A 26,207-nucleotide genomic window follows, 5' to 3' on the forward strand; every position below is an offset into this window, starting at 1 on the left:
AACACATTTTCGCACACACACAGGCCCATAAACAGATGGCATTTTTGGCCATAAAAAAGTTAACTTATTTTTTGGCTTAAAATGAGAAAAATGCTCTTGATGATAAATAACTCTATATTTTTCATGATCATATTTTTCAGTTATTGAAAAATCTTTTTTGAAAAAGTTTTTCTTAGATATAGTGCAGTCTCTCATCGACCTGTACTGCTTGCCTGAAAGCATTAAACTGAAAAGCTGATGAGCTGGGTGGAAGAAGTGTCTTAATAACTGTAGATATATCTAATCAACAGTTATTTGTGATCCTAAATTTTGATTAAACTTTGATATTTAATGCCCTTTAACACAACAGCAAAGCAACGAAGCTCATGGCTGCAGCAAGAAAACTGAACCTGACCGGAAGCCTGTGCAGAAACTTTAACGAGTTTGTATGAGAAGATCCGTGAGGCTGAGTTCAATGTTTTAAAAGCAAATTTCAAAAAAAAGAATTACACACGACAAGAAGAAAGTTAAACAGTAAAAACATGAAGAAAAGAGGACAAAATGAACAGTAAATGCCTTTTACTTGGAGGGAAATTGCATAATTCGCATGATTAATTTTCAAGGTTGACTTTAATGTCTTTTCTTTTTTCTAAGATTTCCAAAATGCATCTGTGGAGGTGTCAATAATCCTTTAGAGGTTACAGAACCATGATTTTACAGCACATAATTGTCTGCCTTCTCTGATACCCAGAGGTGAGTTCATAGTTTTATTAACGTGTTGTCTTTGCACATCAGATTGCACACGCTGCCTCTTAACTACGTGCTAAACAGTTGTGGCTTTATGAGATCAGTAACTTCCTCCTATAGAGAAGCAAACAACCAACCCACAAAGCACTTCACACAACAACCCCCATCAAGCATTTCTTTGTGTAGTATTTTGTATACTTTGTTCTACTGAACGCTCCTTTGATGTCGCCATTAGATGCATATTAATTTTTTTAGTGCGTAATTGTTAAGTGCTGTATGTTTTATTAAACAACCTTTTGTATTTCCCCTGCTTTAACTATTACTAAGAAAAAAAAGTAAAAATGACATTTTGAAGAAATCGTTTGGTTTTTGTTGCCTGAACAGATCATGATTGTTGTCACATATTGTATTTTTGTCTTTAGAATGGAGACACTGTCTTGTTGTTCTCATGGAAACATCACAAAGTAGTTCAGATCAAGTTATCCTTTAGTGCCATGAAGTAGAGGGATTTTTCATTCACAGATAGTGACTAAGGTAAACATGTCTCTCTTTTTAAAATAGTGTTTTTTGTCATTAGATAAACATGAAATTGTCTATACTGATATCTGTGAAACCATCGCAAACATGTCCCTAAACTTCTTTTTTTCAATTATGAAGAATCAAAATAAGTCAATTCCAAATTTTCAGAAAAATACTTTAAAAAGTGGGATAAACTGAACCATTAAAGAAACAAAAGTGAATTCTCTCCTCTGTGAATTATATACATTGTTTTATGTAATCACAAAGAACACAAAATGACATGGTAACATGGTATTTTTTAACTAGGATTACTGAACATGCTGAAAAAGAGGTGATGCTCAAGAATCCAGATGTAAGCCGAACGCTTCATAATGCTCTAGACATTCACATTTATTCGGTTATATCTTCAATATTTTCATCTGAGACACGCAGTTCTGACCATGAGCACAAAAGGTCCCCTTACAATTCAAATCTTCTTTCTATGAGGGAAACCAATCAGATGAAAGTTGGCTTATAGGGAGAGAAGCCAAGAAAAGACAGAAGATGAACTGAAGTGTCAAACTGAGGCTAAAATCAAAGTATTTTGAACTCTGAACCATCCAAAGCTGCTTAGGAATCCAAGAATAAAATATATTGTGTTGGAAACAAGGAGAATATGCTCCATTTCCCATTTCAGTGCATTATTGTAACTTTGTAACTACTTCTCTGGTTTGAGGTGCACCATTTCAGTAAAAAGCGGCCACAGTAATGCGGACGCAGTACCGGTCTGTTGTGGTGAAGAGAGAGCTGAGTGTAAAAGCGAAGCTCTCATTTTACCAATCGATCTACGTCCCTACCCTCAGCTATGGTCACGAGCTGTGGGTAGTGACTGAAAGAACGAGATCGCAAATACAAGCGGCAGAAATGGGCTTCCTCCGAAGGGTGGCTGGCATCTCCCTTAGGGATAGGGTGAGAAGTTCGGCCATTAGGTAGGGACTCAGAGTAGAGCCGCTGCTCCTCCACATCAAAAAGAGCCAGTTGAGGTAGTTCGGGCATCTGACAAGGATGCCCCCTGGGTGAGATTTTCAAAGCATGTCACACCCGGAGGAAGCCCCGGGGCAGAAATATATATATATATATATATATATATATATATATATATATATATATATATATATATATATATATATATATATTTACAAGTGGTCTTAACAAAAATGCTTTTGAAATGTCACATAGAGATCTTTTGTTTTTTGACATTGGCCTCAAATACAACATATCAAAGATTGAATAATAACTGCTATGAAATTTTATTTCAACTTAAGTTTTAAAGAGAATTTTCAAAGGTTGAAGCTTTTTAAGAATTTTATGAGGGTTGTTGTTTAAGCCCTTCGTTGATTGTGATTTCTACAGGGCTAATTTGATATTGTAATTTTGTCTGTAAATTAAAACATAATATAATACACATCTTTCATCAACGATTTGTATATTCTCTCTAGTGAAAAATGGTTGATGAGTATGATAATGTGAAGAGCACATGGTAAAATCGAGATGGACAGACTATCCACATGAAGCTGGCCTCCTTTTTTTCTGAAACCATTAACTCTATCTCTAACTTTCATCTAATATGGTGGAAAGTATATGATGAAAAGCTATCGCATTGGAAAGTTGTAAAGACAAAATAGGCTCAGACGGGAAAATTAATTTGTCGCGGGCCTGGGTCTGAGGGACCCAGGGTTTTTGAATAAGTATGGACATGTGTATTTTTGTTGCTGCTGTCCTTTGTTTTCCATGTGTTTGTGTGTAGGTGGGTTTGTGTGGGTGTGACAGAGCACCTGTGGAGGAGGATCACACACACCTGGAGCTGATCATGCCTCGTCAGGGAGCTTAACAGTGTGGCTGAGCGCTCCTTGATGCTGGATTGTTGCGAGAGACTCCCCTAAAAGATCCCTCACCAACAGTTGTTGGTGGCAGCGAGTGACAGCAGCAGCACAGCAGCTGGCCCTGGCTTCCAAACCTTGTGTTATTTGTGTGTGGTTCCTGAGATTTACTGAGCGTTGTATATAGTGTGTAAATTAGTCTTCACTTGTAAATAGTACATTGTAAATAGACACTGAAACAGAAGGGGTGAGCTGCCTTATTATTTTCTTGTACCGTTTTCTCCTGTTTGTTTCAGTTAGTGAGTTAGGTGTAGCATGTGTCTTTTGTTTGGTTTTTGTTTCACAGGGTTTTAGATAGCACCTCCTTTCCTAACTTAGCTTGTTTTGTTTGTTATTTTGGCCTTTGTTCACCCTGGACTTAAGCTTTTCAGTGTAGAGACAAATAAACCACCGTTCCCTTCAAAGATTAGTTTAGGGTTTTGGGGACCAGGGCAGGGTCACGTCCTTTCTAACCCTTATGTTATGTTCCTGTACCCCTAGACTGGGGCGTAACATTGTGTGCAGTATGAATCTGTGTTATTAAACAGTACCTACCTCAATTAGATGTAACTTACTGTGATGCCAACAAAGAAAGTTCATATGGTTTAGATTCTGTCTTCATGATTCTCTGAGTGATTAATGTGATTAATGGAGCCACTTGTGTTGCTTCTTGTGCGGCAATATGGACAGTATCCTTTGGACAAATTCATGGATTTTGCTGTTGCTGGTATTTAATAAACTCTCTACTTGAACTTTGAAAAAGAAATCTACAGTAATAAGGCAGAGGGAAATATCAGAATGCCTGCATGTCCTTTCTAAAATGCATTCATGCATAAACAAGCTGACATTAATAAAACTTAATTAATGTTTCAGAAATTTATTTAGAATGAAACTAACACTTATGTTGTTGTATTCTAGAACGAAGGCAAGGAACCCAAAAAGAGCAGAGGAAGAAGAAGAACATGCAAGGCCTGGCTGGCTGCTGGATTCTTCTTGCTGTGAAACAGTGCCAACTACTGCACAAAGCATTGATAATGAACACAAAGCTTTTAATCATAACTGGTTTTTAACACATGCCTTCTATTACTACAACCAGTCACCCTCTGAAATCCCCCTGATGTATTTCTTAACCTAAATGTGGAATATCCTGTTTTTAAAGCACTTTTGTTCAATTTAGGAAATGTTAACAGTTTTCTGTTAACATTTGTCTAAAGAAACCTCTGTTTTATAAATACAGGACAAGTTGGGCAATGAACTTCCAATTAAAGAAATTACAATTTGTTTATCATCTGGAAAAACTGAGACAGAGCAACAACTTTACATTTTTATTTTTGGAGTACAAAACATTTTGGTCAGAAGGTGGCACCAGAAATCACTAATCTCTCTCTTTGAACTTTAAACAAGATATTTAAACAACAGTTAATTCAATTTCAATTCAATTCAATTTTAACAACATTGGGAAGGAAAAACTCGCTTTTTACAGGAAGAAACCTCCGGCAGAACCAGACTCAGGGAGGGGAGGGGCCATCTGCTGCGACCGGTTGGGGTGAGAGAAGGAAGAGAGACAGAGAGACAGTTATTTTTTTCATACAAGTATAACAGAATAGCTTTAGTGTTTTGTTTTTTAAAACTTGAGTATGAACTTATACAAAGTGCACCAAGATATTAAAAACAGTTTTATTTATTTATAATTACACTATATCGGAAACGTATCGGTATCGGCAGATATCCAAATTTATGATATTGGTATTGGACATAAAAAAGTGGTATTGTGTCATCTCTTGTTGAGAAAGAGGGTGGTTTCCGGTTTTGCAACTATGTAAATATATGAAACAGTATATAACCAATAATCTTAGAGCTGTTATCACCTCCATGCTGAAGCTACTGACTGAAAAGGTGAAAAGAGAGCAGACCTTTCTGTAGAAGGAGACCCATAAATTATCGTCTCTCTTTTCTTATTGAACCATCACTTATTTTAACATTTCTGTTTTTTTACACAGATGAAAATGAAGCTATTCAGTGTGTCTACACTTCTTTGTGTAATGACTGCTCTGACCACTGCTGCTGGTGAGTACTGCAGGACAAGTTGCAATATGCAAGTGTGTGTAAGTATTTCAATAATCAGTCAACAATTGCTGTTTTAATTTGTTCAGCTCTGCCAGATAAAGAGGTCAGCAGTGGTGCAAAGGGATTCATCCCAAGAGGTTAGTGGACATTTTCCTGACTAAAAGTAATCACATCTCTAAAGAAAAGAAAAGCACCTTTCTCATGGAAGATGTGCACCTCAGTTTATAGTACAAAGGACACACTATAAGAAGAGAAAAGAATACATTTTATTTCTAAAAAATAGCTGAATATAAAAGAGCGTGTAGCACTAGAGAATATGGGAAAGTTAGATAGAGAGAGAGTGAGAGAAAATGAAACGCAGAGCAGTTTCTGCGTTTCACAAACACAGTCAAAGTTTTGTGGTTTTTTTTTTATTTAATTCACATTTTCTTGATACTGTACTTAGTTTGGTTTAAACTCACATTTTAACTCTCTGTTTGAATTTACCTTCTTCCTTGATTGTGTTTGTCAACTTTGCAAATCCTTTTTAAAGGTACTGTATAAATAATCTATCATTTTAATACCTAGAAAGGCATTATTAATAATCACTAGTGGTGTGCGGATCGATACTGAATTATCGATTCTTCCGATACAAGTCGTTTATGTTCTAGAATTGATTCTCATATTAAAATATCGATATTTTAGCACTTTGCGATAAATTTGTAGTTTATCATTAACAGGAACAGAGTGGAAAGAAACCATATCATTCGGATTGTCTAAATTGGAAGGAACTACTTCCTCTTACGCCTTTCATAGTCAAATGCAAAATACAACTGTATAAATGTGTTGCAGCACCTCGTGCGCACTCACAACAATGGCTGAGCGTAAATGGAGTCATGTGTGGACGTATTTTACCTCCACAAACAGCCAAGACGTGGTTTGCAATATATGTGGCGAGACAGTGAGATGTTGTGGCAGCACCACTAACCTCGTATAGGACATCAGTTATCTGATGTCCTATAATCATTATGAAGCTCTATTATTATATTATTATTACAATTACATAATACAATTATATATTGTATTATGAAATACAATGAAACATTACGTTTTTGTACAGAGTACCAGTATCGGATCAGTATCATTGATACCACCCTGAATTTTACTCGGTATCAGATCGGAAAGGGAATCAGTGGTATCGCACATCACTAATAATCACTATAAAGTTTACAGAGGCATGCATAGAATTACACTTATATAAATGTAAAGGAGTCAAAATATTCTGTTCATTGTCGATCATTTAACTAATGTTTATTTTTTAAGATATTTCTTGTATGATCGTTTTCATTTATAGTAGATGTCAGGATTAAGATATTACAAAATAAGATATCAACTGGAGACACAACATGTACAACTTTTTACTGACCCCCAGCAAAGCGTGACCTAATCAAGACATCCGGTGGTTGCCCTCATGGCTGGACTGAGTTTAGAGATCGCTGCTTTGTTTACGTTCCAACATCCATGACTTGGCCTAGAGCTGAGGTGGGTTAACTTATTTGTATTGTCTTCAACACTTGATTAAAATACATAAAATACATACATGAATAAAACTCCACTCTCCATTGAAGAGAAACTGCTTGTCCATGGACGCAAACCTCGTATCTGTGCACAGCAGCAGCGAATACCATATGATTCAGAAGATGACTGCTCCTCATGGCTACCAAACAACCTGGGTTGGAGGAACCAATGCACCAGGGGTACTTTTTTAAATTTTTTTTTACACAGTATTTCTCTTTTTGTATTAATGATAGAAGATGTTACATTTTGTCAAAAAAATATGTGAATAGAGGATCTAGGGTGGAGATGGGTTACATTGATACAGGGACTGTGACAACGCTTGACCTTTTGAACTAATGCTGTGTTTAATTTCAGGAGCATATTTGGTTTTGGAGTGATGGGAGGCCTTTCCAGTACACAAACTGGTGCCCAGGAGAGCCCATTAGTGGTTCCCGTCCATTTTGCCTACAGATTAATTATAGTGGTAATTCAGAACATGGTTGCTTAATTTGTGAATAATTTAAGTGCTTTAAATAAAATACTACATAAATCAAAACTTACAATCTTGCTTTGGATTGCATCTTTAACACTTTGTGTGACATTTTACTGATTTCTGCTTTTGAACCTCACAGATGGCAAATGCTGGGATGATGTGTGGTGTGATAATCTCCGTCCTTCTGTCTGTGCCAAGAAGAGATCAGGACTCCTGGACTGACACACATGAAATCTGAATCAAAACAGCAGACTGAAATACAATGTTTCTGTTTTGCTCCTATATCTTTATGTGCAGCATTCTATTTTCCTCTCTGTTTAACACTTAAACAACAAAATCACAAGTCAACAGAAGTGTGATTGTGTCATCAGTAGACTGATTTTACCATGTTTCTTTGTATTGTCTTCCAAGAAAACTATTCTGTTTTAATTCTTTGTTTTTAAGTTTCCTTCTTGCTACATTAAAGCTTTTGGGCAAGCATCTACCTGTGTCTGTTGTGTAGCTACATATAAATTCAATAGTCATAACATGCATTAATTTGGGGTACTTATTGAGTGGGTAATATTTACCTGCACTTACTGTTTTTTATTGTCTAGCTCAGTAATGCTGATTTGGAAATTATATGTCTTTGTTAGTCTTTCTGTAACAGTTAAACTTGGTATGATAAAAAAAAAAGAAATGTGGTACTTAAGTTGCAATACATTTGCTAGAAACAATTTTGAAAATAGTAAGTTATAACAAAATCTGTATTTTCATGTAGTTACTGTCACGGCTAGTGAAGTGAGCTGTGTGGAGGAAATATATGGGGACCCAAGAGCAGGCTGAGATGTGAAGAAGGTTTATTGCAAAATAAAGCACAAGGTGAAAATGGCAAAATGGAACTAAAGATAATCTATACTGGGGAAAACTAAACAGTAGTGATGGCCCGCTTGAAGCTGACGCTCCGGTGCGGGTGTCAAAAAAATCAACACACTTCTTCAGAAGCACTGTGTCGAAGCTTGATTCGTCTGGCCAGAGTCATGCGATCAGTGACGTCCGAAGCTTCATTTAGAGTCTAACTGCTGATTCAATGGTTTATAAGGAAATGAATCATTCACGGGATTTGTGGTGTTTTGATGGTGACAGATAGCGAACCACTGATCATTCCACTGAGAGATTTGGAGCCAGCGAGGAATAGAGGAGGTTCTGTTGTGTGGGAGAATTTTGAGTTGATTTTGGTCGATCGGGTGGGTTTTACAACTTTGTGTTCTGGCTGTTTGCTTTTGTTTGCCTTTTTCAAAAAAGAAAGTGTAATAAAGCATCAAAAATTCAAAGCTCATAAATAATGATTCTTAAATGTAGGCTACCAGCATGCTGTCTTGCACAATGAAGGTAAAGGTGCAATAACAGTTTTGGTTTTAACGAGCATTTTAGAAGTTATGGTTGGTATGTCTGCATCTAACATGCAACCCATACCTCAAAATGCAGTCATGAATAGCCTGTGTGTAAAACCACAGTGACTAACATCTGATAAAGAGGAAATGCTATTATATTCAAGTCATCTTTGTACTGGACATAAACATAAACCTGATGTGAACTTTTAAAGAGACAGCAACGAAACATGCAAATAAGAGGAATTTGACAGTCCTTTGACCAACATTTTCAATATACTGAACTTTGCAATATTTATGAATCCCTTTTCTTTTAGGGAATAATTACGCATACACACTAGCGATTGTTCCCTAGGATGATTACATCCCCTTGGGCAGGGATAGCTCAGTAGGTAGAGTGGTGGCCCCATGACCGGAAGGTCGGGGGTTCGACTCCACTGAACGGCTACTCTGAGGTACCCCTCAGCAAGGTACCGTCTCTACACACTGCTCCCCGGGCGCTGCATTGGTGGCTGCCCACTGCTTCACTGGGTGAATGGGTTAAATGCAGAGGAACTATTTCCCTATGGGGACTAACATGCACACTTTACTTTGTATCTGACTTGTCTGTGTATGCAGTGACTGATTAACCAAAATGTGCGCACAGAACATTAGTTGTGCCCATAGTTGCATGTGAATAAACCACAAAAAGACATTAGTGTTCTTTTTTCTTTTTTGTCCCGTTTGGATCTTTAGCCATCAGAATTGTTGTCTTAAGGCCAAGAAAGATGCCAAGCGGATTTATTTTACCAAGTGGATCATCATGGCCTTGCCATATTGGTCCATTTGATTGACCTTTATTATAATTATGAATTTATTTTATTTTCAGTTGTTACAAACGGGACAGACATGACTGTGGGATAGGACAGGGAGAAAGAATGAAAGAGAGGGAGAGAAAGAAAACCAAAGGGGAGAAGAGACGGTGAGAAGGGGGGGAAGAGAGAAAAAAAACAAACAAACAAAAAAAAAAAAACACCTGGATCACCTGTATGGAGAAAAAAAAACAGAAGAGAAAGCAAACAACAAAGAGCAACATAATAAGAAAAAAAAAAGCACCATCACAATAAACTAGCTAGCAGTAGATATCAGTAGATATTAAATAATAAACGATATTGTGCAGCACGCAAGATAGACAGCGCACAATGTGCTTTGAGGCAGCAGCCAAGAAAGCTGTAGTCCGCGTCTGTGAATACCCATGTGTACACCTGTGTGGATCAGCATGCTTGCATTCCAAAGGTTTCTCCATGTAACGATCTGCTAGGGAGTGTCTGCTTTACATGAAGCTCTGTGAAACCTGAGCGATACCGTCATCAGTTTACCACAAAATAAATTCTTAAAGAAATCCTAAAAATAGTTCTGCAAATTTGATCCTTTTGCTGCTTAAGGTGGTTTAAGTCAGTTAGGGACATTTCGTTTCATCTTCAGATATGAAAAAGCAAAGGGGTGGGGGGGGGGGGGTGCTCACAGGGGATACTCAGAGTGCTAACAGGGTTTTGTCATAATGTCTCACTAACAGAAGAGTGGTGGAATACAGCTAAGATAAATTAGATCATAGTACATAAACCCCAGCACTGCAATTATTATATTTCTGCAGTGCAGACTATTCCGCAATACATGACTGTGCAGTCTATAAGCTCACCACTTCCTGTAACCAGCTGGGCCTATCAACGGTGGTCAGGATGTGATGGCAGCTTAGCCCAGGAAGATGATCAAACAGACTCTCTCAGAGAGGTCAAAGCTGTATCCAGTTAGACCCATGGGAGGGCAGGCAGAGGGGATTATCTGAGGACACATTGATCAACCCTTCTAATGTATGACTATTCTTAGAGAATGTGCCATGAGTAATGTTTAAACACAGGCTTCCTGTCCTGTTTGCACGTAAATAAATCAACTGGTAAATGAATAAACTGGTAAATGAATAAACTGGCTTAAAAAAGAGAAAAAGAAAGAAAAAAGCTGTATTAACCCTTTAAGACCTACCATAGAACCAAGTCCGCCAGAGCTTATATTATATTTTTACCTGCTGTGGAGCCATTCTTGGGAGCTTTTCAAGTTGCTATACGTCAATACAACCATTATAGCCCAAATTTTAATAATATGCATGCATTAAGTGCATAGTAATTACATAAATTGCAAAAAAGTGCAATAAACTACAAAGAAATTGAAAATCATTTTTGTTTTTTAACATATATTTCTAGTTAGAGAAATTTAAGAGGCTTATCCCTCAAAACTGTAAATACAAAAAAGTTGCACAAAATAGTTTCCTACCACAGGAAATTTATTTTAAGTGTCTTCATAGTTTTATTTATGAAATACACCAATTTCTATACACTGCAGGAAAAACGAAAATAAATATTATAATGCAAATTTGCAAAAAAGCAGCATATGCATCAAAATAAACTATTTCCAGCAGTGCAATTTGAGTCCTAAGCATCCCAGAAACGACAAAGAAAGTCATAAAGTCAAACATAACTTTTAAAAACACCAGTATAGGCTCATGAGGCCTTGATGGTAAAAAACTACATTTCCGCGAAAATGACGTCACTTCCGGTTTCGGGCAGGTCATGGCGGAGATGCGATAGTTCACGCTGATGGACGTGAACTATGAAAATTATTGCGCTAGCTTACGTGGTTGCAGTGCTACCGGGATTTAAAAATAGTTACGCAAAACAGAGCGTGCCCACTCTGACCGGTTTTAAAGAGTTAAAGCCGGTCGGTGCTTGTTAGCAACAGTATCTCTTTCAAACTGTGCTTTTAGCATCTCCCATGCTTCTTTGGGGGTCTTACAGTTTGTTATCAAGTACTATTGGGGTGTACTTACATTCAGTACCAGCACTGAAAAAGCCTTTTCTTTCTTCCGTTCAAATTCAGCTCGTGCTTGGGCATTAGCATCCACAGCTAACTGCTCCGTCTCCCCTATCATACCCCACAGTCCTTTTGCCTTCAACAGGTGCTCCAGTTGAAATTTCCACGTTGCCCAATTCTCCAGTCTGCTCAGCTTGTCAATAAACAGTCTATCTTCCATTGTGAATCCCACAATTCTGTTTATGACTCCCAAAAGAAAACATGTTAGCAGCTTCCCTTGGCGACCTCTGGGCCCATAACCTGATGTTTTTAACGAACACCTTTTATTGCATGTAATGCACAAAGACACCAACAGAGGGCAGTAATATCCCTTCAACATACATTGTAAAATTACTATTACAACAGTTACTAAATGATATAACAATATTATACAGCTGTTATAAGTTATGTGTGTGATATTTATATTTGTGTGTCTTTATTGTCTTTCCTCAGGAGAACAATCTCAAATAGATAAAGACCTGGTTAGCATGGTGATTGAGGACTCACGACGCTGATGAGCCTCAACTGTCGCTCCAACAACAGTATGCGACACAGGAGCATGCAAAACAGTTTTAAGGCAGCCACCTAAGAACTTCTGGTGGCAGTTTGTTTGTTAATTAGTTAGTTTGTTTGCTTGCTTGTTTTAATCAATTTTAAATCATGCCTTTTATTTGTTTTTGTTTCTAATGTCTCTGTAAAGCACTTTGAATCACCTTGTTGTTGAATTGTGCTATACAAATAAACTTGCCTTGCCTTGCCTCCCAGCCATTTAGCATTGTGGAGGACAAAAGATTTAAAAGATTTGTTAAATCATTAAATCCCAGTTATGTTCTCCCCACTAAAAAGGTCATAAAAGCAGTGAAAATTTAGTTTTTACAGAATAAAATGTGGACAGGACTGAGGCTCAAAGCCTCAGTGTGTAGCTGTCCATACTTCAACGTTACAAAAGCACAACCACTGTCCACACCCCAACCACACCTCACCTCACAGTAAATGATTGTTTCCATTTTAAGCATTTCCAAATAATCATTTTACATACTGCCAGTATAAATATACACAGTATACTGCCATCAATACAATATACATGTTTTACACACTCCTTTTGTTGTTGACATTTACAGAGTGTGTGCAAAAGGCCACACTCTTCAAATTCATGCCAACTAATATTTTTACGTCCAGTAGGTGTCCTACTAGAGCAAATGAAGCTTCAAGAAGCTTTGCACTGGGGTGAACCAATTGGATGAAAAGTTTCAGTGCTTCATGAAGCTTCATCTGCCCGTCACTACTAAACAGCAAACCTGAACACAAAGGAAGGTGGGCGATGGCACATGAAGGCTGACAGCAGGGAGAACACACGGTTGATACACAGACAGACCAGCAATCAGCACAAAAGTAGACACGACTTAAATACATGCAGAAGAACACAGGGAGATTACACACAGGTGGGGAACACAGCGGGACCTGATAAGCCTGACAAGACGGGGGGAAGCAAAACTGAATACAATGAAATAAGACATGGACCTTCAAAGTAAAATAGGAAACAAGAAACAATTCAGACGCAGACTTGACACTGAACTAAACCTACACTAAACACGAGGGCACAAGACACAAAACCTAAAAACAAAACCCTAAACCACAAAAAACTGAAACATAGAATTATAATATTCAGATAACTAAAGAATCAGAACATAAACCATAATACATATAAATATAAAAATACAAGAAACTGAAAATGCTGGGTCAAAATGACCTAGAACCATGACAGTTACATTAAAAAATGTTATGTCAGTGGAATTCCTTTAGTATTGCTCAGTCAGAAAAATAAAGTTATCTTAATATCATGTACTCATAATGAACAACTTGCCCTAACTTAGTCTGAACCAAATCTGATGAGACAAGACAGCGAGGGCTTAAAACTGAATACACTCACACATGACTGTTAAAGTAAAACAGGAAATTCAAGACAGACATGGAAACGCAGACATGACACTGAGACATGACTGACTGGAAAAAACACACAGAACACGGGAAAGGCAAGGTAAGAAGAACCAAGGGCTCTCCAGAGCCGCCAGCGGAAGCAGTGAAGCTGCAGGCGATGGCTGGACCGGCTCTCCACAGCCTCCAACAACATTCCCATGAGGACTATGATATTTGCCACAGTGTGGCTTGCGAGTTGTTCACATCCAAGTATCAGAGTGGATATTTCTTGTGAGGGGGAATGTGGGCAGGATTTTTCAGCAAGGACATTGACAGCTAAAGCCAAATAAGGGAGCCTTCTATCTAAATCATTACTCGCACTGTGTACTTTGCAATCTGTATGCTCTCTAAAAAAAATGTCCTCTGGGAAAAGCTTTACTGTCAGTGAGGTTTTGGCACAACTCTTTGACAGTCAAAGTGACACAGAGGAGAATGTGTCAGAGACAGAGGATTGTGTTGAGAAGGACCCTGATTTTGATTCATTCTCATGTGATAAGAATAACAGTGGTGGCCCTGCTGTTGCCTCTCAAGCACCAGCAGACACAATTCCTTTCAGAATGGAAAGATATCACGGTCCCTTGCGCAACTCCAACAACAGGGTAGACTTAGTGCTGCTAATATTGTCAAAATGGTTCCTGGCCCCACCAGATACAGTCAAGCCAATATTTATGTACTAAAACCAACTATGGTCAGCTGACAGCTTATCATTTCTTTAATTTTTCCACTCATGAACTTTCTTTTAGCATTCTGCAGTGTCGAGGGACCCTGAGCTAGTGCATGAGGGTGAGAAATACTTTAAAGTTTTTTTTAAAGTTTTCAATTGTGTAACAAAAGATATGCAAATGCAAATTTAGTAATTATTTTAGGTATTATTAAATAGCACAAGCTACAATAGTAGGAATATACTTGTTTGTTATTGAGCAGAACAATGTCCAGGATGTTTACTGATATACTTTTTTGCATTTGAAAATCACAGTTGGACTGAGTTTAACTGCATTACAAGAAGTGCTGTTAATTTTTCCTGGCTATACTTATAGTGTTTATAGTGTTCAAGTGTTCTACTACAAATCTCAAGTTCAAGGATGATAAAACATAAGCAAAATTGAAACTAGTAAGCTACCACAAAATATATTTTTTTAAATTTGAAATCTTTTTCAGTGGTTAAACAATTAGTATTGCTCACTCAGAAAAAAATAAGTCATCTCTGGTCCTTTGTACTCACAATGATTAAGTTGTCCTAACTTAGTCATCTTAAGTAAGTGTTAGTTTTTTTTCTAGGCAACACGTTTGCATATGTTTTGTTTTTTTTGAGCTCAGAGAACTAGTTAGATTTTACAGTGCAGATGTATGTGAAATTTAAGAGTACACTCATGAGTATTAAGCATTTAAATGCACAGACCAGTTTGATTCAATGCTTAAGATTTTAATGATGAAGAAGATGAGAAACAACAATTCATTCTGGGAAACAAAGTTTTGCTAAAAGCATTCTTTCATGTACACATGCAATTTGCTCCTGATAAAAGAGATCCTCCAGTTTATGTCACGTGTCGCTTCATTCCTTATGCAGCATTACAGTAAAAGAAAAGAAGTAAATCAAATCAGAACCAGATTCTTATTGTGATATATTAGAGTATTTGCTTTGTCGTCAGGTGGGCCACACCTTCATGACAGCCCAGGAATCATCAGATGGCCTTGACACAAATAAATGGGAATCGGCTGTCACATGTCCCATCATTCCAACACTTGCTTCCTGTAAGTAGATAAAATCAGAATGAACTGAAATCATAATCACAAGGAGAAATGATTAATAATCTTAATATTTTGTTCTGTATAACAGTAGCACCACATGTGTTTACTGCTGCATCAAAACACTATGTAAATATTCAATATGATAAAAAATTGAACTGCTGTCTTTGTTAAAAATAAATGACACTACTTGTTTTACATTTCTGTCACACATTACTGTTTGTCACATTAAATGCATAAAAATTATTTGGGGAATTGTGGGTATTGTTTCTTTTTTTCTTTAACATTTACAGTGCTCATACATTGTACTTTTAGGGATTTCACAGAAGGTTTACCTGAAAAATTCACCAGCAAGCAATGCTCGTTTCCCCTATGGTTGTTAGGTTCTCCCCGACACCACTGCGTAAATGTGAAAGAGGTTCCATCGATCCAAAACCAGTAACCCTCCTAGAAAACAGAAAAAGCAGACAAGAATACACTTAAAATTAAGCTACAGTTCCAAGTTCTAAATGTGCAGTTATAGACAATACTATCAAGAATGAATTTAAAAGTCTTGAAAAATCAGATCCCATCTGATCTTAAAGACCTCTTTATCTACTGCAGATGTGTGCTAATCCCTGAGCCTGGTTCTGCCTCAGGTTTCTTTCTGTTAAAAAATGTTTTTCTTCGCCTCTGTCACCAAGTGTTTGCTAATGGGGAAGGGTCATCTGAATAATGATAAGTGAAATTATACCTGTTGACCATCTGAGCCACCAATCCATGTTAGTCCACTTTCATGAGTGGCACTAGATATGACGCGTCGAATGAACTGATACTCGTCGTAGCTGCGTACAGATGCCAGGTTTGCATTCATGTTTCGGCAGATTCTCTACAATGGAAATCAACAGAGTTCATAGAAATGACAACGTAAACAGAAAGATTTAAGATTTCACAAAGAATAAATGATAAATTTAGACCACTGCCTTTACCTGCGCCTGAGCCCAAGTCATTTGATCGTGATTGTAGAGAAAGCATCGATTCCCATACTGAGTCCAGCCACCTGGACAAGATGCTGCTCTCTTCTCAAGATAATGTCCTCCTGAAGGCAATCAAAGATTATTGAGTTACTTTACTGTATAAGAAAAAAATGTTAAAATATAAATTCATGAAAAATATGTTTAAGTGTTAAAGATTAACTTTTTTTTTAGCTATAAATGTACTTGTCCATCATACATGAAAAATAATTTATGTAAAACTGACAGAGGAAAGCTGATGTACTCTTTCTTCTGTTCAGAATGATAAAAATGTGATTAGTTTGGGTGACCTGCTGGAATTAATGCCTCTGTCCCATTACTGGCCACTTTACCCCGACGTGCTAAACAAATTACATCAGCAAATGTTGATTTTGGTCATTCATTTTCAGTTTAATATATTCATGCATAAGATGTATAGATGATGCACAGCATACTGGAATACTCACTAGCAGCAGTGCCCAGAGCCACCATTGCGCACAGAAGTGTAGACACAGTCAGCAGCTTCATGGTGATGTTAGTATCTCTACACAAATCAGAAAATTTAAAGTGGCTAGTAGTTTATTAAAGAAAAGATAGACAGTAATTTGACAGTTTCCAGCAAGCCTTTGATATAATACCTTATCTTCCTTCTTATCAGCATCAGCTTGTAACTTCAGCCTTCAAGTGTGGAGGTGCTGATCAAACCTGACACCAGCACTTATATACTGTTTCTGTATCTTGACTCAAAACCAGGAACAAACACACTAAAAATACACTGTTATTTATTTTAGCTCCATGCTTTCTTGTATTTCACTTTATAACAACCTTTCCACCTCCACCCAGATAAAATTCCACTGCTGTTTAATTATGCACATTGACTCAACAAAGAGATACATCACCTGATCTTTGTGTCACAGTTTTGTTTCGTTTTTTGCATGGTGAATGTATTTGTCCTTTACTCATCATTATCCACACATACTGTTGGCAAAACATGCCAACAGTATGTTTCTTTTTTCTTCCCAGTTCTGACTGGGAACACACCTGAAACTGAGGAGCAACCTGAAGAGTAATTCGGCGAACAGCCAATTGGAAAATGAGACAGGAAAGGACAGTTAGGAATGACTTCCATGTAAAATAAAAGTCATTAGATTGTCTATTAGTACACCAATGAACAATGATTTTCATCTAGGAAGGAGAAGTGTATAAAAGAGTGACAGACTTCCCCAATTCAGGTTTCTGCATAGACTCTGAATGCTCTTAGTCCTCTTGCAAGATAAAATGAAGCTTTACGTCTCTGCTGAGTCTATGTTTGTCATTTGATATTTCTCCTACAGTACCTTGGGAACTCTAGGTGTTCTGAATACTCTGACAGCTCTGGATGCATAGTCAGGGGTTGAACTCAGCTGCTTCCTCTGGTGACTGGAGGATTCCCTTACCCTGGGAGAGTGTGGGTGCAGAGGTTAGATGGACAGTAGTCATTCTCACCTGAGGAACAGGTACGGATGCAACAATAGACTGGGTCCTGACCACCCTGACCATTGGAGCAAGGATGAGTGCAGGGTTAGGCACAGGCTCTGGTGTAACCCCACATGGGGTAGGACAGCTAACTGACTGAGTTCAAAACTGAAACAATAAAAAGCTGAGAAAAGGCAGACTCAGGAGTTGAGACAAAAGTTCCTTGGGAAAGTGACTAATAAAAATAATCAGTCTTTGGGCAGTTTATAGTCTCTGAATGAATCTAATGTTTGTATGCCATAAAAGTGTTGGAGGCAATTCAGAAAAGGATACGGAATCACTCGCTCAGGAAAACAAGACTTTAACTATGTCCTTAATAAGGACAATAAAGCCAGCTTGCTGACAAACATATAGGCTGTCTAACAGTTGATTTGTTTTTTGTTTTTTTGTTTTGTCCACACAGGTGAGACATGGAAAGTACAGCCTTCAGCGTACATGATTCAAGGTGAAAGGCAAAGACGTGGACCAGGCAACCAGGAGAAGTGGTGTGCCCCAGAGCCACATGAGTACCGTGGAAGAGTGGCTCGTATTCTGGCCTAAGCCACCCCTGCTATTTCAAATGTCCTTCATAATGGAAAGTGCTACTCTTTGCTACATATAAAAATTCTGGTCTGATGGGTCCATTTCTTGATCTTGGCTGCCTACCTGGCCCTCTTACCTTGGCCTCAGAAACATTTCAAGTCAAAGAGTACGCCTGTCACGTATACGCCTTTTACTAACACTCAACAATAACCTTAAGTAACTCTATATATCTGAAGCTCTCAAATGTACCCAAGGCTTGTAGTGCTCATTTCATGTGTGTACTCAGCCTGTGTCCACAGTGTGCGCTGTGTGTGTCTGTGCCTGTGTGAGGTTGTCTGTGTATTGCACAGAGGGTGAAAGGAATTTATCCCAATAACGTGTTTAATGAAGCTCTTTATTTCTCTCATCACTCTCACCTTGTGACGGAAGATGTTTGAATTTCTCAGAGTTCGTTCTGTTCGAGATTTATTTCCTTCCTAAATAGTGCTTCTGTTTGCAGCTCAGAGATAATGTGAAAATCAATAAAGGCCTAAACCAACTAGCTTTGCCAATGGGACACTCTTTTCAACAGAATTAAACCGAGTATAAGAGAAAAAATATTTGTATTTACTTCTACAATTAGAAGTAAAGCTCACATTGCAAAACAAAGTTGTATAGAAAGCTTTCTTTTAATTATACAGACTTTCCATGTAGAAAATTATTGCCTAATAGCAAAACTCATATGTACAGATAATACACCAGAATTTGAAACTGCAGTGCTCTCGCGGCCCCAGTGTTGCACTAAAACAACATAAAAACAACATAAAATATAAAAAGATAGTAGCATTAGCTCCTCTTCTCTAAGCATTTCCACCCAGCTGTTCAACAAGAGCGGGAGAAAATATTATATGAGGCCCTGCTGTTTGAATGTTTGTTTACAAAGAAATGAACAGTCTCTAATGTTTACTGTAATTATTCTGGCTATCAACAGAATTTGACTTTTCATGCTGTCACCAGCTCCTCCCATTCCCTATGTTCAGTCATATTCATTGCCCATTATCCCAACTACTGAGGCAATAAAAAATAAATTCAAATTCAAATTTTATTTGTCACGTACACAGTCATACACAGTACGATATGTAGTGAAATGCTTGGACAACTGCTCGTGACCTAAAGAAAAAAAAAAGGAAAAGGCTATGAATAAGATAGGAAATAAATATGAAAAATTAAAAAGGGTAAATTTAACTAGGAAGGAATAAAATATAAATTAAGGTTAAAAATGAAATAACTGTACAACACAAATTAGAATGAAGGGTAAATTTAACTGGGAAAGAATAAGATAAAATATATAAATTAAAGTTGAAAATAAAATAACTGTACAACAAAATACACAATATAGAACTATATAAGAATGTATGAAGAAATATAAATAAATAAATAAATAAATAAATAAATAAATAAATATATATATACACACACACAATAACAGCAGCTGTACAAGTATTAACTGGAAATGAAGAATATAATATCCAGTGTTGTGCAATCCACATTATGTCTTGTGCAGTGCAAATATGCTTAAAGTGATTTAAGTGATGAAGTGAAAACAATGTCCAGAATGTCCAGTGTGTGTGTAAGAACTGTATGTGTGGGTCAGTACTGTGTGGTGGTGAGATTGAGAGACCGTATCACCTGCGGGAAGAAGCTCCTCCTCAGTCTCTCTGTGTTGGTCTTCAGGGAGCGGAATCGCTTTCCTGACCTCAGCAGAGAGAACAGTCTGTTGTTGGGATGGCTGAGGTCCTTCACGATCTTCCTGGCCTTGGTCCAGCACCGCCTGCTGTAGATTGAGTGCAGGTCAGGGAGCTCGGAGCGGATGGTGCGCTCAGCTGACCGCACAACCCTCTGTAGAGCTCGTCTGTCCTGCATGGTGCTGTTCCCGAACCAGGTTAAGATGTTTTCCCGTCAGGATGCTCTCTATTGATATATGCATTTTTTTTTTCTCTGCCCATTCTGTTGGTTTTTGTTTTTTGCCCTTCTCCCCCGTCCCTCTTCTCAGCTGTTTCTCTTTCCCTCTTTCTTTCTCCCCTTCTTTCCCTCAGTCAAGTCTGTCCCGTATTCAGTAAGTGAAAATAAAATAAACAATAAAAGGTGAATCAAATAGACCATTACGGCAAGGCTGGGATGGTCAATTTGGTAAAGTAAATCCGTTGGGCATCTTTCTTTGCCTTTAGACAACAATTCTGATGGCAAAAGAGCCAAACGGGACAGGCAAAAAAAAAAAAAAAAAAAAAGGATGCTCTCTATGGTGCACGAGTAAAAGTTCCTGAGCACCTTGGAGGGCAGTTGGAAGTCTCTCAAGCGTCTGAGGTGGTAGAGACGCTGACGGGCCTTTTTCACCACAGTGTTGATGTGACAGGACCATGACAGGTCCTGCGTGATGTGAACTCCGAGGTATTTGCAGCTGTCCACTCTCTCCACTGGGCACTCGTTGATGACGGGGGTCTGGTAGTTCCTCTCCTGCTTAGTGCTGAAGTCCACTATCAGCTCCTTTGTCTTACTGACGTTTAGAAGGAGGTTGTTCCTCTGGCACCAGTTCTCCAGATTCCTAATCTCCTTCAGGCAGGCCGTCTCGTTGTTATCAGAGATCAGGCCCACCACGACGGTGTCGTCAGCAAACTTGATGATGTTGGTGGAGCTGGTAGTGGCCATATAATTCCTTGTAATTAGAATGATATGATCTCATAGGGTGGCTGTGGTTCAGAAGGTAAATGGCCTGTATTTGTATAGCGCTTTACTTAGTCCCTAAGGACCACAAAGCACTTTACACATTCAGTCGTCCACACATTCACACACTGTTGATGGCAGCTACATTGTTGCCACAGCCACCATGGGGCGCACTGACAGAGACGAGGCTGCCAGACACTCGTACCACCCTCTGACCACCACCAGTAAGCAACGGGTGAAGTATCTTGCCCAAAGACACAACGACCAAGACTGTCGAAGCCAGGGCTCGAACCGGCAACCTTCTGATTATAAGATGAACTGCCAACTCTTGAGCTACGAAGGTAGCACATCTATTAATCAGAAGGTTGGGGTTTGATTCCTGTGCACTCCAGTCTGCATGCCAAATATCCTTGGGCAAGATACTAACCCCAAGTTGTTCTCCAGTGTTTCCACTGTAGTGTGAATGTGGGATAGAAAGCACTTAACTATAGAAAAAAAGCTTTTGTGATTAATGAGGCATGTTGTATAAAATGGTGTGAGTGATCAGGTAGAGCAAAAACAAGCTATATAAGAAATACTCAATTTCCACCAAGTTACTACTTCCAGAATTAATTTTTTTTTTGATTTCTTTTCTTTTTATTTCAGGCAGAAACTCAAGTTCACCTTGTAAGTACAACTTGTTTTACTCTGATATACAGTTTATGTATTTTATAAAGAATACCAGTGATTTTTCTTCTTTGGAAATAACAGTGCCTGGCAACACTGCTGAACTGTTGGAGAAACTGAAACAAGATCCACACATACAAACACTGGACCCACAAAACAATGTTCAAATCTCCAGTTAAACGAACACATAGAAGGTGTTTTTTAAATAGTTTATGTGAACTTTACTTTTTGTGGAAAAAACATTTTTCTCTTTTTGTTTTATAATCCAAAGGGTTGTTCAGTCATTCAAGTCCAACAGTTTTCGTGTTACACTATATTTTAACTGTTCTGTCTATAAATAATTTACTTGCACCATTTTGGTTATTCATTTATTTAAGGTCAATAACGTAACCACCTCCTTCATCACATTGGTTTCTTTCATTATATTTTTTACAACTGAAGACATGGGTTATATATATATATATATATTTTAAATTCTGAATTAATTCTGAAGTTCAGAAGCGATATTTGAATTCTGCACTTATTTATCCATCTAAACATCCAAGCTTTCAAAAATCTGTGATAACCTTTGTTGTTTTAATAATATATGTTGATTAGCTCTCCACTGTGTAGCCCCTTTAAAATACAGCTTATTTCAAACTGTCAATCCTTCCTCTTAGATGCATGATTATATTCATTGATGATAATGTAGAAAAGCTGAACATATGTGGAAAAATACAAACCTTATTAACCTTGCTCAACTGACTAAATGCTGTAAGAACATCTTGCTTTACTGGCTTGATTGGCAATAATAAAAACTATAAGCACATCCTTGACAGGTCAATATTGCATCCGATGAAGGATTTGTCCTTGAGTGAGTGACAAAGCAGTCCTTCGGTGTAACCCTACCTCAGAAAAAAGTCTCCACAAATATTTGCGTACTCATACTCATGCTTGATTTATTAGTCACTGTCTAGTGAAGGTGTCTGATGATCAGTGCGTCAACGTTTTAAATTTCTTTATATAAATGGTAAGATTTTGTGTTCCAGAGCCCAAGTTGTGCATTAAGGTGACCCTGACTATATCTCGCTGGTACTCCTCAGATAATATATGATGTTTAGATAATTTATGATGTTTGTGCTTAAATGGTTTTATTTCATATAAAAAAAACCCCTACAGTTACAAGCAAAATAGAGTGGAGTACCAAGCATTCTTTTTATTCAGGCTTATTAAAAGCAGAAGAAAACCCAAATCTCTGGTGTAATGCACACACTACCTCATTCCTTAAGCTGCAGAACAAAAGAGAGAATAAAAATGCAGAAAAATTAGCCGTCTGAGCCAATCACGTTCATCTGTAATTCAGACATATGGATTACAAACTAACTGAATTACAGGTGAACTGTTAGTTTGTTTCAGTGCTGGAATGATAACAGATTATGATAACACATGACAGCAGTGCCGAAGACAGATGGGAGATTGGCGTCATTCACATAAAAACAGAATTCAGATTTCCTCACACACAGACAGTGAGAGCAATGGTGATCATGACAATCGAAACAAAAGTAGTTTATCAAAGCAGCTGCTCAAAAGACACGAAGAGAAAAAGAGGTTAATGATCCTTTCTGTCAGTTTCTCACATACAGCAATAGCATGACTTCTGAACTTCATGAATTCTGAACATTGATTTATGTGTCATTAGAAGTGATCACAGAGATGCAGGAGTTAAACACAACTACAGCACAGATGATTCCTTTCAATTTTTAATTCAGTTTTATTTATATCGCGCCACTTCACATAATAATATATGATTTACTCTGTGTACTGTAATATGAGAATGTTTACAAAGCCACTGTATCAGTTAAAGAATCACCTCTCCATTTGCTACCAACTCCTATTAAACAAACACAGCTCAATGTCATCACAGCTCATTAATAACTTTGCTGTATGACTGATCTATTTTGAAACGTCTCGTTATATTTCCAATGTTAGTTTCTGTTGCTTTATCTCACAAGTAGTCAGTAGGTATGCAGATTTTATTTCTCAGACTAACTGTGTGACAATTCAGTGTAATGATGATAAAGTATTTTTAATTTCTTTAATTGGTACTTCATTGCCCAACCTGTCCTGTATTTATAAAATAGAGTGTCTGTTTACAGAAATGTTACCAGAAAATAGTCAATACAGTATAATATGAATACAAATTGACAATATACAATTGTCAACCTGAAAAATATTTCTGGTAGGAAAGAAAAGAAAGAAAGGGGAACACATATTTAAAATGTCCAGTACACAAAAATGAGATGCCATCCATGTTTCCATGTTCTCTTGTCCAATTCAGGGTTGTGGAAGGCGCAGCACCACTGTCCTGTGCAGCATTCATCAATAATTGACCTCTAACCATGCAAAGATCCAGCCTCTCCTGCACCACCAAGCCACCTGCTTGCATACTGAAAAATTCAAAGCTTTGAAAGAACTGGTGGAGAAGGAGTTTTGACTTTTTCCTTCTCTTTTATTATAGTTTGGAAACTAGAGATCAACACCAAAGACTCAACTTTTTAATGTATTTTTTAATTTTTTTAATCTTTGTTTCCTTTGGGTCTTTTTCTTCTCCACAAATCAAAGATAGCCAATTCTAGCATTCTGCTCTGGTTTGTTTCATTTAAAAACTGCTAAATAAGAATGAAAGCTGAATTTACCTGAAGGGTAACAGCTGAGCTACTCCTCGTGTTGCTTCAAAGTAACATCTGGAGTGGCTCCTCTTTTTTTAAATGCACATGCTACTACTCCGGAAAAATGCACCTCTGCAGTGATTGATCAAAACTTTTGACTGGTCACAATAAAACTGGCCTAAAGTTCACATTGGGGTGATCATTTTCATGCTATACTAACCAGTTTCCCTCAACTGGATGAAAGTGCTTTAAAACAGGAAATTGCATGTTTAGCTTGAAATACATCAGGTTATCAGATGGTGACTGGTTGTAGTAATACAAGCCATGCTGAAACAAAGTAATGATTACAAATTTTATTCTCTATTCTCAATGCTTTTATCTGCCACTTTTATTAAGAAGAGAATGATATTGTGTTTCACAGACAAAAAAATAAAGTCCTCCTAGATTTTACATGGGTGGTGACTGGTCTATAAAAATATAATAGCCCTGGTGTCTCAAATCCCTTTAACTGGTTAATATATAACTGTTTGCAAGATGCTTAACAAACAAGCAAAATAAAGTTAACACAACATCTTCTACTCCACTCTTTGGCTTGCAGGCAAACGGCAAGAGTTCAAGAACATGCAGAATTATTCTTTATAATTTCTGACCTTACCAGTTTTTCAAGGATTCTCGCTTCATCTTATTTTAGAACAAACAGTGTGAAATCATTTAGAGATTTGAGATAACTAGATGCATATACAAGAACCATACCAGCATCTAAAAGACTTCAAATGAACCTGTAGCTAGCCACGCCTGTGTAATCAGGGCGGCCACAGGTTAGCAACCGCTATCGCTCCCACAGCAGATTGCCCCAAGCAGCCAGCAAACCAGGCCAATTGGTTGACAGTAATGAGGAAGCCTTACACAAATATTTTTATTCTGTGAATTGCTGGAAAACAAGAAAAAAGAAAGCAAGATCAGTTAAATATCTATTTAAAATCTGTGTTTTTAAATTCTTATTAAACCAATCGTTGTTACACTCTTAGAAAAGACCAAGTTAATGGAAATCACTGGTTATCAATCTGATACTCTGCTTCCCTCTAGTGGCCTTGCTTGTCACATACACAGTCATCCAGGTGATTGTAGTCTAAGGAGCTTGCAAAGAAAAGCGTCTGGACTTCTTTAAGTTGCTTGAAGACGTTTCACCTCTCATCCGAGAAGCTTCTTCAGTTCTAAGGTCAAATGGTGGAGAGTCCCAGATATAAACCTAGTGGGAGTATCCCCCCACAGAGGGACAAAGGACCCCCTGATGATCCTCTACCTAATCACATGAGCCAAGGTGTGAAAACGGGTGTGGGTCCCAATCAGCCAGGGTTTCGGGTGAGCTCATTGTGAAACCTGGCCCCACCCACCATGTGATTTCCTGAGGTCAGATGACCCAGGATGTGAGTGGGCGTTAAGGCGTCTGGGGAGGGATCTCAAAACTGGATTATAGATGGCAGAGAGTTGGTGTCGTAAACCCCCGCCTCTGTTCAAAGATGGTCGCTCACAGTGGACATAGATGGCTTCTTTCACTCCTCTTTCAAACCACCTGTCCTCTCTGTCCAAAATGTGAACATTGGCATCCTCGAAAGAGTGTCCTTTATCCTTAAGATGCAGATGGACTGCTGAGTCTTGTCCTGTGGAGGTGGCTCTTCTGTGTTGTGCCATGCGCTTGTGAAGTGGCTGTTTGGTCTCTCCAATGTAGAGGTCTGGGCATTCCTCGCTGCACTGTACAGCATACACCACATTGTTAAGTTTGTGTTTTGTATGGGCTCAAATTGTGGTTATAAATATTTTGTACTTGTAAATCAGGATTTGTATGTGTAAAAAATATTTGTGTGTAGACTTAGCCAAAAAATACAAGATTGTAGTGAATGTAACAAAACACTGATTATTCAGAATACAAAATGCTTTGACGCTTTGAA

General features: G+C 37.8%; 2 protein-coding genes across 2 annotated transcripts; one reads left to right on the forward strand and one right to left on the reverse strand.

Annotated features, from left to right (window-relative positions):
* The first annotated feature begins 5,015 nt into the window (after positions 1 to 5,015).
* On the forward strand, positions 5,016 to 7,684 carry LOC146579181 (ladderlectin-like). Its single transcript, XM_085261484.1, has 7 exons — positions 5,016 to 5,039; positions 5,144 to 5,210; positions 5,297 to 5,347; positions 6,622 to 6,731; positions 6,818 to 6,946; positions 7,122 to 7,230; positions 7,379 to 7,684. The coding sequence occupies exons 1-7, from the start codon at positions 5,016 to 5,018 to the stop codon at positions 7,459 to 7,461; spliced, it is 573 nt and encodes a 190-aa protein (XP_085117610.1). The 3' UTR covers positions 7,462 to 7,684.
* A 7,193-nt stretch (positions 7,685 to 14,877) lies between these two features.
* LOC146579182 (galactose-specific lectin nattectin-like) lies at positions 14,878 to 16,911 on the reverse strand. The gene is made up of 6 exons (XM_085261495.1): positions 16,846 to 16,911; positions 16,675 to 16,751; positions 16,184 to 16,293; positions 15,949 to 16,083; positions 15,551 to 15,662; positions 14,878 to 15,219 (listed from the first exon to the last, which is right to left on the reverse strand). The coding sequence occupies exons 1-6, from the start codon at positions 16,866 to 16,868 to the stop codon at positions 15,152 to 15,154; spliced, it is 525 nt and encodes a 174-aa protein (XP_085117621.1). The 5' UTR covers positions 16,869 to 16,911; the 3' UTR covers positions 14,878 to 15,151.
* Between the last annotated feature and the right edge of the window lie 9,296 nt (positions 16,912 to 26,207).

This window comes from Mchenga conophoros, linkage group LG3 (genome assembly GCF_057382185.1).
Source record: "Mchenga conophoros isolate Kocher_MC1m ecotype Shallow Benthic linkage group LG3, M_conophoros_male_GT1.1, whole genome shotgun sequence".
Lineage (NCBI taxonomy): Eukaryota > Metazoa > Chordata > Actinopteri > Cichliformes > Cichlidae > Mchenga > Mchenga conophoros.

Bases quoted from the DNA above. Each gene is read 5' to 3' on its own strand.
- LOC146579181 (XM_085261484.1), top strand. From the start codon at position 5,016: ATGCTGAAGCTACTGACTGAAAAG. The intron at 6,732-6,817 runs GTGGGTTAACTT...TCTCCATTGAAG, and splicing joins TGACTTGGCCTAGAGCTGAG to AGAAACTGCTTGTCCATGGA. The intron at 7,231-7,378 runs GTAATTCAGAAC...TGAACCTCACAG, and splicing joins CCTACAGATTAATTATAGTG to ATGGCAAATGCTGGGATGAT.
- LOC146579182 (XM_085261495.1), bottom strand. From the start codon at position 16,868: ATGCTGATAAGAAGGAAGATAAG. The intron at 16,752-16,845 runs GTATTATATCAA...TGATTTGTGTAG, and splicing joins CTGATAAGAAGGAAGATAAG to AGATACTAACATCACCATGA. The intron at 16,084-16,183 runs GTAAAGGCAGTG...TTTCCATTGTAG, and splicing joins TGACTTGGGCTCAGGCGCAG to AGAATCTGCCGAAACATGAA.